Source organism: Astyanax mexicanus, chromosome 6 (genome assembly GCF_023375975.1).
Source record: "Astyanax mexicanus isolate ESR-SI-001 chromosome 6, AstMex3_surface, whole genome shotgun sequence".
In the NCBI taxonomy this organism is placed as follows: Eukaryota; Metazoa; Chordata; class Actinopteri; order Characiformes; family Acestrorhamphidae; genus Astyanax; species Astyanax mexicanus.
In genome coordinates this window covers 769,615-785,000 of record NC_064413.1, presented here as the reverse complement: position 1 = coordinate 785,000, position 15,386 = coordinate 769,615, and the positions used below count along the sequence as shown (strand labels likewise).

General features: G+C 35.6%; 1 protein-coding gene across 3 annotated transcripts in view; it reads left to right on the top strand.

Moving 5' to 3' along the window:
* Positions 1-13,436, top strand: part of dlgap1b (discs, large (Drosophila) homolog-associated protein 1b) — a 92,972-nt gene extending 79,536 nt beyond the window's left edge. For 2 of the 3 annotated variants that reach the window (XM_049480825.1, XM_022666915.2), the window contains exons 10-13: positions 1,468-1,910; positions 4,303-4,394; positions 4,516-4,668; positions 6,447-13,436. In XM_049480825.1, the coding sequence (XP_049336782.1) occupies positions 1,468-1,910; positions 4,303-4,394; positions 4,516-4,668; positions 6,447-6,659 (901 nt within the window). In that variant the 3' untranslated portion in view covers positions 6,660-13,436. Of the gene's footprint in view, positions 1-1,467; positions 1,911-4,302; positions 4,395-4,515; positions 4,669-5,284; positions 5,821-6,446 lie in introns of those variants that run through there. The other variant, XM_022666918.2, reaches the window with a different exon arrangement.
* Positions 13,437-15,386: the final 1,950 nt, after the last annotated feature.

Here is a 15,386-nt window from a genome sequence, read left to right as displayed (position 1 = left end):
ATAGGTGTCCATATTCATTTAATATATATAAATATATATAGTGTATATTCTATCTCTGTTTTTTATCTCTCTCTCTGTCGTTCTCTTCTTCCTCTCATCTTCAGTCTTGTTTACAGGAAGTACTTAGCTGCTTGAGTTGATGTGAAGCAGGTCTGCTGGCTGGTGCTGTCCTTACTTGTACACACATACACACACACACACACACACACTACTCTAGAATGCATTTACATTTTAACCATGTCTTTCTCTGTCACATTATAACACCGCACACACACTTTCGAAAATATTTAGCAAGAATAAATTAAAGCTCTTAATGTAAGAGTTTCATTAGGAGGCTCTGAAGCCACTGCTGCACTGAAGTGTGTGAGTCTGGAGAGCACACAGCCGCACTTTCACAACCTGACGAGAGACGTGTGTGTGCTCAAACACCCCTGAATACAGCAGGTGTTCCACTGATCAAACAAACACACACTTACTCTTACACACACAGCTCATAGGAACGAGTTATAGAAAAACAGACAAATCACACTGAGCCAGATTCTGCATCAGATACTGCATATAGTGCATTATAAAGTTATTAAGTTAACATCTTACATCTAACAACCCGACATTGTGTAAAACTAAATAAAATAAATAAAAACAGAATACAGTGATTTGCCATTGCTGTTCAACGTATTTATTCAATTTAATACACTATAAAAACAAGATAATATCAGAAAAATATTCAGATAATCTGGAGAAACTGCAGATGTAAGGTAAATGCATTGTGCTTTGTTGGATTGTCTACTAAGTTACTACAAATGTTTAGATATAAATTATATATAAATTGCAGTTTTGTAATTGCTTTCTCCTTGAAACTCAAGGCAAAAATGCGTTTATGCTATTTAATTAATTTGGTGGAGAAAAAAAAGGACGAAATTACTAAAAAAATAGTTTTCTGCCTTCAGTCTAATATTACATTAGTTTTTTTCCTTCGTTTGCAGTGTGAGGCCTGTTAAGCATTTTTTATGAGCTGTATTTATTGATAAACACTCCAAATCTGAATCTCATCTCTTCAGGGTTCATACGGTCATAAAAAACTTGGAAAATCCATGGAATTGGAAAATAGCAATTTCCAGGCCTGGATATGTGTCTGGATACCCAGAAAGTTTTGGAAATTTGCTCTAAAATCTCTATCTTTGTGTTTTAGTTTATCAATGTAGAGAAAATCTATTTTGAGCTACAGATACGTCAACTTACTGAGTTAATTCAGTAATTTAGCCCAGTTTAGAGTCAGCATTTTTAAATCAGATTTATTTTAGGCTTACTATAATCAATTTTAATGAGAGGTATAGCTGATTTTTGGTTTTATTGTGTGCCCTGATGTTTTCATTGTATTAAATAGTTTGGTTATGAAAATGTGCATTAAAGGTCTTGAAAAGTCTTATGAACTTTGAATTTATGAACCCGGTCTGTTTCTGGTCTCAGTTACCGCAGAGTGACCCGCTCTAACAGCGTGACGGCGGCGGTGCAGGCCGACCTGGACCTGCCGGAGGGTTCAGGGTGTGACCCGGCTCCCTACCCCCAGATCCAGCACCAGCACCCCAGCTTCAGCTCCTCCTCCTCCCTGCGGCAGTCCTCCAGAGACGCCGCCACCTCCACCGTCAGCATCCAGGGCTCGGGGAACCACTACCACGCCTGCGCCCAGGACGACTACCTGGAGGTGGGCTTCGATCCGTCCATCCTACCCCCTCCGGACCCCTGGATGGACCCGGGGACGGAGGAGGACGGCGGCGGGGGACGAGCCGTGTCCGTGTGTCCCCGAGACGGACACTGGTTCCTGAAGCTGCTGCAGGCGGAGGTGGAGAGGATGGAGGGATGGTGCCAACAGATGGAGCACGATGAGCATGAAAACGAGCTGCCGGACGAGAGTGAGTGTTCACTGTTCACTAATATTTCTGCACTATAAGGTGCAACTAAAATCCTTAAATTTTCCCCAAAATCATCAGTTCTAAGGCTGGAGCAATATTAGCATCAGCTTTAGCCGCTAACTGCATTCACTATTTCCCCGCTCAGAGGTGAGTATTAGCGGCCTGTATCCTGCTCCTAATCCTGGCTAGCACTGCTGGAGCATCATTAGCATTACCCGCTAATGACTTTAATGCTCCTTAATACCTGACTGATAAACTTTATACATAAGAAACACTGGATTATACGAAGCACTGACCATTTTTGGGAAAATTAAAGGAATTTATGCACCTTATAGTGCGAAAAATGTATTAAAAAGAAAAAAAAAACTTTTTTTTTGGTTACAATTTAGTAAAAAGTATTGAGAAAAGTAACGTTTGGTATATGCATTCAGTGTGTTATTATTGTCAATATATTTTATTATTTACTTTGTTGTGGTGCGTCATTGTATGTATGCAAAATATGTTTAAAAAAAAGTAACATTTGGGTATCAGTAGTGAATTTAAAGTATCCTACATTTACATTTACGGCATTTAGCTAACACCCTCAAGGTTATTTCTGTTACAGATTTTTGCCGATGTAGTGTTAGGAGTCTTGCCCAGGGACTTTTATTGGTGTAGCGCAGCAGTGTTTGGGAAACGTATGGTATCAAACATTTTAAAACAAATGATATCCAGCTCTAGAACAGCCCTGGATCAGTTTATTTGGACCCTTTAAAAGAATGAAGACCTGATAAAGTGTAAAATCTGCTCAGTAACGGTTAGTTTGGGCGTTAGTTATGAAGTGGTAATGAAATGGAAAGGCTAATGCTGCTGTAGATTCAGTGTTAAAGTGTCTGAGACGCTCTCATGAATACTTCAGCTGTTCAGAGTCTAATCTCTTCTCACTGCAGGTCAGACGCTACACAAGGCCCAGCTTGTTCTACAGTTCACACTGTTTACTTCCAGCCTCTCCTCCACTCATTCTGTCTGTTTCTCTCTCCTCCTCTCCTCCACTCCTCCACTCCTCCACCTCTAACACACGTTCTCATACTCAGAGCCGGCCCTCCTGCAGCTCCTCTCCCCTCTCTTCAGTTCATAAAGCTGATCTTCATCCTCTGAACATCTCTCACAGACATACCTCACATTTTTACCACCGGGAGACACTTCAGCTTCTGTTCTCTGACTTTAATCACTCCCTCAACCTGATTCAGGACATACTGTTTTTGTGTATGTCTTGTTTTTGAGGAGTTTTGACACAATTTTACATAAAAAAAAGTTAAAAAAGAAATGTTAATGAGATATACAAATACAATTTACATGTCACTGCTTACATAACTAAGAATATGATGAATTTCAGGGCGTATGAAGTGTAGGGCTGCAACGATTAGTCGATATAATCGGCAATGTCGATTATTTAAATTTATCGACTACATTTTCACTTTCATTGTTGATTAATCGTTAATTTGTTACGCAAACGCAATGGGAGATGGGCCCAAAAGTGCCCAAACACTAGAGATTACATTTTTGACCACTAAATATCAGTAGTTTCCATGTTTAAATCTCATGTTCAACCGTTTCTATCATTTTTAGAGATGGAGGACATGTACGAAATAATCGCTGACTAATCAAAAAAATAATCGTCAGATTAGTCAACAACCAAAATAATCATTAGTTGCAGCCCTAGTGAAGTGCAATGAAAATGATACTTGGTTTTTAAAATTTGTATCAAATAAAAATCTGAAAAGTGTGATGTGCAAAAGTATTCAGCACCCTTATATCAATACTTAGTAGAACTTAGTAGAACCATTTACTGCAGTTACAGCTGCAAGTCTTTTGGTTTGGGGGTTTGTCTCTACCAGCTTTGCAGATCCAGAGACTGTAGAGAGATTTTTACTCAAATTTTCTTTATAAAACAGCTGAAGCTCAGCCAGTTTTCATGTCTCTCCACAGAAGAAGTCTTTTAGGACTTCTCCCACCTGAGCTGTGGATCTCTGCAGCTCCTCCAGAGTGACCATGGTCCTTCTCCTGGTCCTTCTCTGATCAGTGCTCTCCTAATTGCTGGATCTGTCCGTTTGGGTGCACCATGGCCATGTTGTAGAATACTTTTTCCATTTTTTTGGATGATGGATTGATGGAACATAGCTATTTTGTGTTAGCCTGTCATTTAACATTCCAATAAAATACATTTAAGTGAAAAAGTTCAAGGGGTATAAATATATTTGAAGCCACTGTTCATCTGGGATGGACCATCACACAGTGGGAATGGACACAGTGAGCCCAAACCAAAGAGGAAGAGGACCTACCCTTTCCAAATAGACAATTGGAAATTAAATTGAATTCTACATGAATTTTGTGTTTTGTTTTCTCTCTGTAGTCCTGGGGAAGATCCGGAGTGCGGTAGGCAGCGCTCAGCTACTGATGGCTCAGAAGTTTCAGCAGTTCCGGGAGCTCTGCGAGGAAAACCTGGTATGTGCTGCTTAACCATGTTAATATATTTAAAAACTTCAATACTATACATATATAATACTATACTCTTGGGAAATAACGACTCTTCTTTTCTCTAAATCTCTTTAATTTATTACTTCAGAACCCCAATGCCCATCCGAGACCTGTGTCTCAGGACCTGGCGGGATTCTGGGATATGTTGCAGTTGTCCATTGAAAACATCAGTTTGAAGTTTGACGAGCTTCACCAGCTTAAAGCGAACAACTGGAGATGCGTAGAGCTGCCTGAGCAAAAGGTACGATAGAGAACCATCAGCAAAATGATTCATTCTGTTGCTTTATTTTTTTCTGTTTATGTTACTGCATGCTTTATTCTCTCTTTGGAAAGCTCTGCAAAAATATATAATAATAAGAGAGCACTTATAAAACTCAAAAATTATGAGTTCATTTGATTTTACCAAATTAAAAAAAACCTCTGGAATATAATCAAAAGAAAGATTGATGATCACAAGCCATCAAACCACCAAACTAAACTGCTTGATTTTTTTACACCAGGAGTAAAGCAGCATAAAGTTATCCAAAAGCAGTGTGTAAGACTGGTGGAGGAGAACATTCTTTTCTTTGCATTATTTCAGACATTTCTCATTTTCTGTAAATAAATGCTCTAAATGAGAATATTTTTATTTGTAATTTGGGAGAAATGTTGTTTGTAGTTTATAGAATAAAACAACAATGTTCATTTTACTCAAACATAAACCTATAAATAACAAAAACAGAGAAACTGATTCAGAAACTGAAGTGCTCTCTTCATTTTTTTCAGAGCTGTATATATGACGTGCTGATTGATTGGCATGTGCTAAATGACTAGAAAGTGATGTTGTTTATTTGTTTTATTTGTTTTATGTTTGACAGTGATCTGGTTGCTGCATGCTGTATGTCATTCGCTCGTGAAGGTCCCTGCAGAATTGGCCAATGGGCTGCAAGCATGGCTGCTCTCACACACACACACACTCACTCACACACACCACTGCCTGAAGCACTGACCCCGTGTCATGTGTGTGCTCATTTTGAATATGTTGATACAGTGTGGAAAATATGTATTTGAGACGCTGCTGATTTTCCCACCTACATTTTTTAATCATAGTTTTATTTCTAATGTAAGAAAAAAAACAATACAGAAAATCACATTGTATGATTTTTAAATAATTTATTGCATATTTCTCCTATTTTGCACTCATTCCCTGTTTAAAACTTACCTGTCCACTTAATCAATCAATCAATCAATTAACCAATCACACTCCAACCTCTCCATCATGACCAAAACCACAGATCTGTCTAACAACCAGAGTTTATACAGTCAGGTAAAACCTGGAAAAGTTGTGGAATTTGAAAATAGCTATTTCCAGGCCTGGAGAAGTTTTGGGAAAATAAAAATACCCAGAAAGTTTTTAAATTTTTAATTTTTGTGTTTCAGTTTATCGATGGAGAAAATCTGTTTTGAGCTACAAAAAAAAATACGTCAGCTCATTACTGAGTTAATTCAGTAATTTAGCCCAGTTTACACAATTTACCTCTCAGGATCTGACACACATTTTATTATTAAAGATGTGTGTCATATTCATTGTAGGCGTACTATAATCAATTTGAATGATAGTTTTGTTGATTTTTTTGTTTGTTTTTAAGTCTCCACTGATGTTTTAAAAATCCGATGCTCATGAAACTTTGCTTTAAAGGAATGGAAAAGTCATGGAAATTTATTGGTTAAAATGTTTATGAACCCTAAAACAACACAGAGACTAAACTAAGCAATACAAGGCAAATTTATTATTTTCTGAATTGTTTTTTAGATTCAGTCTCTCACAGTTGAAGTGTATCTATGATAAAAGTTACAGACTTTAGGTGGGAAAACGTGCAAAATCGACAGCATATAATATACTTATTTAATTTTCCACACTGTATTTGACTATATGACTCCCACAAAAAAATGCTAGCCACCGAGTGAGGATTGTAACTCACGCACTAGTGATTATATATATTCACTGGTGCAGCTAATTAGCTTGTGGTTGCTGTTCAGGAGAGGCGAGTTCCTCCTCCGGTGCCGAAGAAGCCGGGGAAGAGCGTGGCGATGCTGGTGAGGGATCGCTCTCTGGAGGGCTCGCAGAGACTGGAGGCACGGAAACGACTGCTGGCGGCTAAACGTGCCGCCGCTACGCTACGCCAGAACTCAGCCACCGAGTGCATGGACAGCATCGAAATCTACATCCCCGAGGCCCAGACACGATTATAAACACATACAGGGGTTAGAGAATGAAACTGAAACACCTGTCATCATTTTAGTGTGGGATTTTAGGTTTCATGGCTAAATTGGAGCAGCCTGGTGTTCAATCTTCATTAATTGCACATTGCACCAGTAAGAGCAGAGTGTGAAGGTTCAATTAGCAGGGTAAGAGCACAGTTCTGCTCTAAATATTACAATGCACACAACATTATGGGAGACATACCAGAGTTCAAAAGAGGACAAATTGTTGGTGCACGTCTTGCTGGAGCATCTGTGACCAAGACAGCAAGTCTTTGTGATGCATCAAGAGCCACGGTATCCAGGGTAATGTCAGCATACCACCAAGAAGAACCAACCACATCCAACAGGATTAACTGTGGACGCTGTTAGAGGAAGCTGTCTGAAAGGGATGTTCGGGTAATAACCCGGATTGTATCCAAAAAACATGAAACCACGGCCGATCAAATCACGCAGAATTCAATGTGTACCTCAACTCTCCTGTTTCCACCAGAACTGTCCGTCACCACAATCAATTATTCTGTTTCAGTTTCATTATCCAACCCCTGTACATCAGGGGTCGGCAATTAAGTTCGGTCGTGGCCCAAATATTTTACAAGCCATTACAGACTAGTAGCTCTCCAGCTCAGAGGGTTGTTGAACCCAATTGCAGAACAGTTGATCTCAAAGCAGGTAAACCCAAGAAGAAAGGATTAATAAATAAATAAATTAAACCCGTGTCGTCAGGGTCGCGTCCCAATACACTACTGCTGCCCTGGCTAGTGATTTGGGACACGGCCGGGAAAAAACAGCCTTATAAGGACATAGGGAGCCCAAGAACTGCTGAAAAAACAAGAACTAGTGGAAACTAGAGAGACAGGGGAGGCATGTAAACAAAAGCTCTCCAGAGAAGCATTTTACTTATTTATTTATTTATTTCATTATTGTTCAAAAAAAAAACCTCACAGGTCAGATGTTTCACGCTTTAGGGCCACATCTATTGCCGACCCCTGATCTACACAGATTCAAACCCCTCAATAAACCCATCAAAACACCATAATCTACACATTTAAAGGATGTATAAGTATAAAAGTCCTCTTGCTTATACACTTCAGAAGATTCAGAGAGCTAACAAACACTCACGTAGCTCCTTTTTAAACACACACACACACACAAGCTCTGAATGACAATGACTAAGGCAGGGTAGCTGTAATATAATCACAAGCTTTTTTGTCCTCTGTAAAAAAAAAACATGAAGAACACAAGAGCTTCTACACTGTGGAATTTTCCCAACATTTATTTTTTTAAATTCTCTTTTTTATTATTATTATTCCCTTTTCTCTTCTCCCAGATTTAGCCAACATGGATGTAGCCCTCGTCTGACCTTCCCAAAGATTCTGATAAACACACTGTAGCAGCCGTTACACACTGTTCACTCCCAGAGAATCAGGCCATATATGATAATAATAATAATAATTATTATTATTATTATTGCTGCCAGTTTCAGTATTGATATGGTACTAAAAGTGGGTGGAGTAATCACTTTTTGTGACTTTGTTGCACGTATGTGACACGCAAATGAGTGTATGCATATGTGTGTGTGTGTGTGTGTGTGTGTGTGTGTGTGTTTGAGAGAGATACTCTATCATGTGTCACCTTGCCCCCCTGGGATTGGGTGAAACTGTTTTGTCTGTGTCGAGAGAACGAGTGGAAAAACATCCCTTTAACCTCTCATCAGTTCCTCTCTTTTCATTTCTTTTCTATTCTATTCTTCTTTCTTTTAAGCGAATTCCTTCTCATTCCTGATCATAATTATGAATTTATTTGTATTTATATTTTTTATTCTCTCTTTAATTTACTTTTCTTCTTATCTTCTTCCACTTTCTCTTGTTGTGTCAAATGTATTTATTCTCCACTTTTTTCAGATCAGTTATTGCTTATCTATTTTTCGCACTATAAGACACAATGGATTATAAGACACGTTTTATGCGACACTAGTAAGGAACAGGGGTGGCGCCATGTTTCCCTTCTAATTCAGTAAAGCCAAGCTAAGTTAAGTAAAAAAAACTGTAATTTCAGATGGGTCAGAGAAGTTAATTGAGGTCTGGGTGTTAACCTACACAGATTCCTCTACTGAAAACTGTTTATTTGGGTGAGTAAAACATTTCCATTTATTTACAGTAAACTTTCGCCTCTAAACGGCGAAAGAGCTAGCGCTTACCCCGGTTAGCGGTTAGTGCTAATACTGCTGTACTTCAGTAGAGTGGATTTACAGCTTCTTAATACCTGACTGGTAGAATTCATACATAAGAAGCACCAGATTATAAGGAGCTCTGACCATTATAAGTGCACATTATAGAGCGAAAAATACGATAATCAAAGATTATTTTAAAAATATCCGTCGCTATGAAGGAAAACAGTTATAGAAGAATAGAATGGTGCTCTCCTCTCTTCTTCTCCTCTTTTCCTCTCTTTCTCTTTTTGATTAAGATGGATCTAAAGCATAAATCACATAAATCACACAAACGTAAGAAATACACTTATTATAATGCAGCTCATTAATCATCACCTCACAGTATTTAATACTAATAATAATAATAATTTAATCTACGGTTGTTTAAAGTGGATTCTTACAGTAGTGAACCAGTGAACTGTGGTTTCTGACTCCACCCTTTACTTCTGATTGCTGTCACTCTACATGTACATATGTTTGTATAGTATAATATATAATCTATCAAATCTGTATTTTTATGGTAGGAGATCTGAGGAGTGATTTAGCGATTTGAGAAATGTAACTATATAAAAACACACTTGCTACTGATTTTTTTTACAGATATAAAACCTGAATTCAGTGAGCTAACAACATGCGATGTTTCTGGTCACTGTGATTGTGACTAACTCTCGTGTAAAGCTGCCTTTTATAGATATTCTGTATAGAAATAGATAGAGAACAATGTCTATTAGTATTATTATTATTTAACTGTTTAAATATGAAGATCACTGGGGTTGTAGCATCTTTGGCCTGGTGATGCTGTGATTTTCACGCTCTAGTGCGCTCTAGAGTGTGAATACGGGTGTGTGTTTATGCTGTTCTACACATTTAAGTGCATGTTTCAAAGTGCTTCCTAATATATATATATTTTTGTTTGTTTGTTTGTTTGTTTGTTTTCCTAAGAGTTTCCAAAGCGTTTCACTTTTTAACTGAATTATAGCACAGCTCAGACACTGTAACACATGAACATCAATCTGTTTTTTATTTTTATTCCGGTTTGTTTGTAATACGACGCTGTTTAAAAGATGACAATAAGAAAAATAATGATTATTTAAATTAAAACATGTCTAGAAAGTGTAGGTAGACGCACCTCTCCGGGGTGAATATCAGATATTTTATTATTTTTGTATGTATAGACGACTAATGATGATGATAAAATAATAAACCTGTTGATAGATTCCTGTTTGATAGATAGTGCTGCTCTTGTGTTCTATAAAACTGATCTATAAAACAGGTGAGCGCTCTCACGCTCTCACGTATCCATTGATATATATTCTGATGACTTTTATATATCTGTTACTCTCTAAAACATCATTCATTTGCACTTCTTTTAAAATCATACATTTAATCATACAGAGATACTACTTTTCTTGAATTAATGATATTTGAAATATCTTAACTGTGCGTAGATGTTTAAACAAAAAAAATATATAGATATATTTATATTATTATCTTCCCAGCAGCTAACATGCAGCGACTTTGCATTGGTTTATATTGTTTTTTTATTATTATTATTATTTATATTTATATTTCCTTCTCCTTATATACACAGATCAAGCGAAAAATATTATGAACACCTCTTTGTTCATAACTTGTATTATGTTTTTCAGCTCTACTGAGCATATTGAGCATATATTTCTACTATGTATTTGTATAATATAATAATAGAATTATACAGACTGTATTTGTGTTTCTCTGTATATTTTATTATTATTCTTCTTATTTTAACCTTGTTCTTCAAAACTCAGAACTCATCGGATAAAAAACCACCACAGAAAGCCATAGAAACACTAGATGACCTCAGAAATTAAAATATTAAGAACTGAAATGTATAAAGTATTTCCTGTATCTGTAATTTTAATTAATTTAATCTATCATTACATTAGTTAGTGTTTATTTTTTAGCTGTTAGAATCTGTATATAATCTACACTTCAGTCCTTCCCTCTCAGAACTACAGTTTTATCATTATTAACATTATAAAGTTTGATTGGTCCTACAGTAAAACCCTGTGGAACACCACAAGATCTGCTCTATCAACCAACAGTTCACCATCAGTTCACTACAGTTTCTGCACTACAGTTAATTACAGATAAATAAGCTAGTGAACACTGTAGTTCACTGATCGACTCTCCTGTTGTTTATTTTCCTCTGTTTAAATCCTGATTCTGAGATTCTCAGTAGGAGAAAATACTGTATTAACCAGAATCAATAATCAATCAAACTACTTATAAACCATCATACAAACTTACATACTGTAAAAGAGCGGGAAAAAACTCCACACAACAGAAGAGAGAGTGAAGAACTATTGATAAGAGAAAGATGTGAGGAGATGTATATATGTATGGATTATACGTCTATAGATTACTGTGTTCCTGTTACCAGGTGAAATGGATTGTGGGTGGTATATGTAAGTGTTCATTTGGTTATTGGTGGAGAATCAGTGTTGTAGATAAAGTAAAGTCAGAGACAGAAGCTCTTTACAGTGTTGCTCATCCTCCAGCAGAAACACTGAGGTGTTTAAAACCTCCAGCAGCACTGCTGCTGCATCGGATCCAAACCTTATTAACAGGAAGTAAACTTGAAAGCATTAAAAGTAGGTTAAAATTTAGGTGAAGAATACTAAAATACTAAAAGTGCATTTTCTATTCAATATGTTTTATTTAGAAAATATTCATTAACATTAAATATACTTTCTCTGTATTTCCATAATATGTATTTTTAAGCAATATGCTTATACATTGTGTTGACCAAAAATATATGTATATGTGTATAGTGGCATTAAATCCTGCTTAAAGTGCATTTTAGAGAAGTTCACAGAAGTTACACGAAAAAGCACAAATCTAATGCTTTTATGTTGTACTTAAATATCGCTTAATTGCAATTGAAATATATTTAAGTTGTCATAAGTTGTTTTAAAATACATGTACAGTACATTTAGTATGTATTTAAGTACATAATTCATTTTGAATAAAGTATGTACTTTTCCATGTTAAGGATACTTTAAAAAAAAAAAAATATATATATATATATATATTTTTTTTTTTACAAGTGAACACACACTAACTTCTCATACACCACCATACTAATCACTGCTAATGAATAATATTGAAGAACAGGGTTTAAAAAATGAAGGAGAATAATAAAATATACAGAGAAACACAAATACAGTCTGTAATTATTATATTATGTATATTATACAAATACAGAGTGTTTTATATGATCTTATCATCAGTAGAGCTAAAAATATTAATTATAACGAGTGTAGAAACAAGGGGAGGTCATAATGTTTTGCTTGATTGTTGTATGTAATTTACTTTAATTAACTTTAGTAGTGTTTTTTTCCGAGACTGTTGTTTTTGTTAGTTTTTTGCTATTTTATGCACTAAAATACATTTTTTTTACTGTAGTGGTAGACGTCCTTATTATTATTATTATTATTAAATATTATTGATGTTTCGATTCTCAGCCTTAATTTATGAATTTTTGATAGTCATGCACAACATAGCCTCAGGGGAGACTATATAGTGTGTGTGTGAATGCACGTGTGTGTGTGTGTGTGTGTGTGTGTGTGTTGTCTTTTGGTTGAAGAATGAGTTGTTGGTTCTCAGATGTTGCCATGAAGATTTTTTTTACATATATCAATCACACTCAATCCTGATATTTTAGATTGTTTTTTTTTTTATTCGTTCTTTTTGTTTTGTTGTTTATTTTTATTTGTATTAATATTATTATTATTATTGTTATAATAATTATGAATAGTAGCTCTAAAGAGCTCCGCCTCCCTAATTAGAGAAGATCTTAAATATCCAATAAATTCAATTAAATAAAAAATATATATATATATAAAAGAAAATAATAAAAAAATCAGTATAGTAGACAATCTCGTAATTTCATAATCAAAAATATATATAACATAATCAAGGAGCTCAACTACTTTGGATGAAAATTTGATGATTTGTACTTTATCATTATTATTAATATTATGATTTCTGATTAAACTGGTTTCTAAGATATGTTTTAATATTTTAAATGTATAAAAGAAAAGAAATACATACTAAAACTAGCTGCTACCTGTTTAAAACGTCTAAACGTCTAAAGTGAGCTCCACTTTTCGCTTCACTTTAAAAAGCACTTTTAAGCTTGAATAATATCAGTTTCATATTTATGTTTAATAAAGCATCATTTATTCACATTTTTACCTTTTTTTATGTTTTAATCCTGTATCATATAAAGATGAGATCTGAGATCATGTTTAGCTCGTGTATAGTTGCCAAATGAAGGACTGAGCACCAGCCACAAAGCATTCTGGGAATGGAAAGCAGGTTAACAGTGAGATTAATGTTGGAAGCGTAAGAAAATACTCAAACAGCTGTTTGTAAATACATGAATGTTCTTCACTGTAAACAATCTAATAACATGTTTAACCAAACGAACATCTGTACTTAATGTTACGCACTCGATGTTACAGATCGTGTCTGAAATTTTTGCTCATTAAAAAGCTCGATTGCCATTCTTAGCTCGTGTGGAATTGTTTTGTATTGTGTGTTTGTTTTTATATTGTAGCATATATATTTTTATTTCCAAAACTAACAGGTTACCAATTCCAAACAAAGTCAGTGTTGAAGCCCTGAAGTGATATTTTAGTTGCTCGATTGTTTCTACCAGCTCCTGAATTCATACTACTAAGAATTTTTGTTTTTCCATTAAGTGGAAGGATTTATTATTAAACATATTAAATTTACATTTCCTTAAAATTCAATTAGAAATTAGTAGCAGAGCTCAGCTCTATTTGGCCTCTTGATTATTTGGTCTGTTTGCTGCGAATATCATCTGAAGCTTCTACATTATGTTTACCAAATCTAGACAGTTAAAAAATGGTAAAACATAGTCTGATCTGATTATTCCTAATTTCTCTGAATACTCTCAGATCATAGGGTTTATAAAATAGTATTTCATAAATTATTATGACAGATTTAGAGTCACATTCGGCCACTTGGCCAAACTATTTGTTTACTATAATCATAGCTAAAGTTTCCCACTCCTCCATGCAGAATTCTTTCAGCTGTGTTGAGGGTTGATGTTTGAGGGTTTGCTTTTACAGCAAAGGCTGTTTTTTATATAAATCTTCCCACAGCATTCCTTGAGCCGTTTTTTTGTGTGTGTGTGTGTGTGTGTGTGAATTTACTGGAATGTATGATTTGGGTCGTTGTCATGTTGCATGGTCCACCTCTGCTTCAGCATTTTTTTTTTGTTTTTTTTTTTGATACAATAAGGAATTTAAAGTTATATTTATTTTTTATGGAGAGCTAACCAGGATCTGCTGCAGCGTAGTAGATCCGAACCAAGATACTTTTCATGGGATCTTCACATGTTTTCACACCGCTGTATAGATTTAAAGTAATGTATATGGGCCTGGAGGAAAGATGTCCTTCAGGACTCAGGGATTATAAATCTGGAGGAACAGCTGCTTAACATAGTGTGAATTAAACATCCCGTGCAAACATGTCTCTACTAATCTGCTGGCATTGTGAGCACGCAGAGACACACAGACGCCATTGGCAAGCCGTCGTTGACGTCTGCTGCTAGCTACTGCTAATTAAATGCAGGATTATGCTAATTGGTGCTCTTGTGAGGCTTACACACACTCTTACACACACACACACACTCTTACACACACTCATACACACAGAGGAGAGGAATGTGGGTATAGTTTAGGGACAGCCTGCAGAAACATGCCGTAATAAAAAGGCTGATATTTGATGTGTGAGATGTTAAAGTCGGCTGGTAGCAGACCATCATAAATCACTGCTCTCTCTCTCAGCACCTGCTTCAGGTAACTTCTTCTTCTTCTGCTTCTGCTTCTTCATTAAAGGGTTTTTCTCTCTAGTCTGTCTGCTCTTGCACCTTTTTACCTGATTCATAAAAAAACACTACTGGAAGATTTCATGACTGATTGAATCTATATTGCATCTAAGCTAAAACATCTGCTGCAGCTGGAAATGTTTGGAAATCTGATATTGTAGAACACTGCACTGTGCAAACAGACCCATATATAAATACAGCTCTGGTAAAAAAAAATGTAAAAAAAAAATAAAAATGAAGAGATCACTTCAGTTTCTGAATCAGTTTCTCTGATTTTGCTATTTATAGGTTTATGTTTGAGTAAAATGAACATTGTTGTTTTATTCTATAAACTACAGACAACATTTCTCCCAAATTACAAATAAAAATATTCTCATTTAGAGCATTTATTTACAGAAAATGAGAAATGACTGAAATAACAAAAAAGATGCAGAACTTTCAGACCTCAAATAATACAAAGAAAACAAGTTCATATTCATAAAGTTTTAAGAGTTCAGAAATAATCAATATTTGGTTTTGAATATCCAGAGCTGTAAATAACCCTCCATACAGTTTCCTTTAGCTTTTTATGTTTTTTTTTTAATGGTTTTATGGTGGGCCTGTG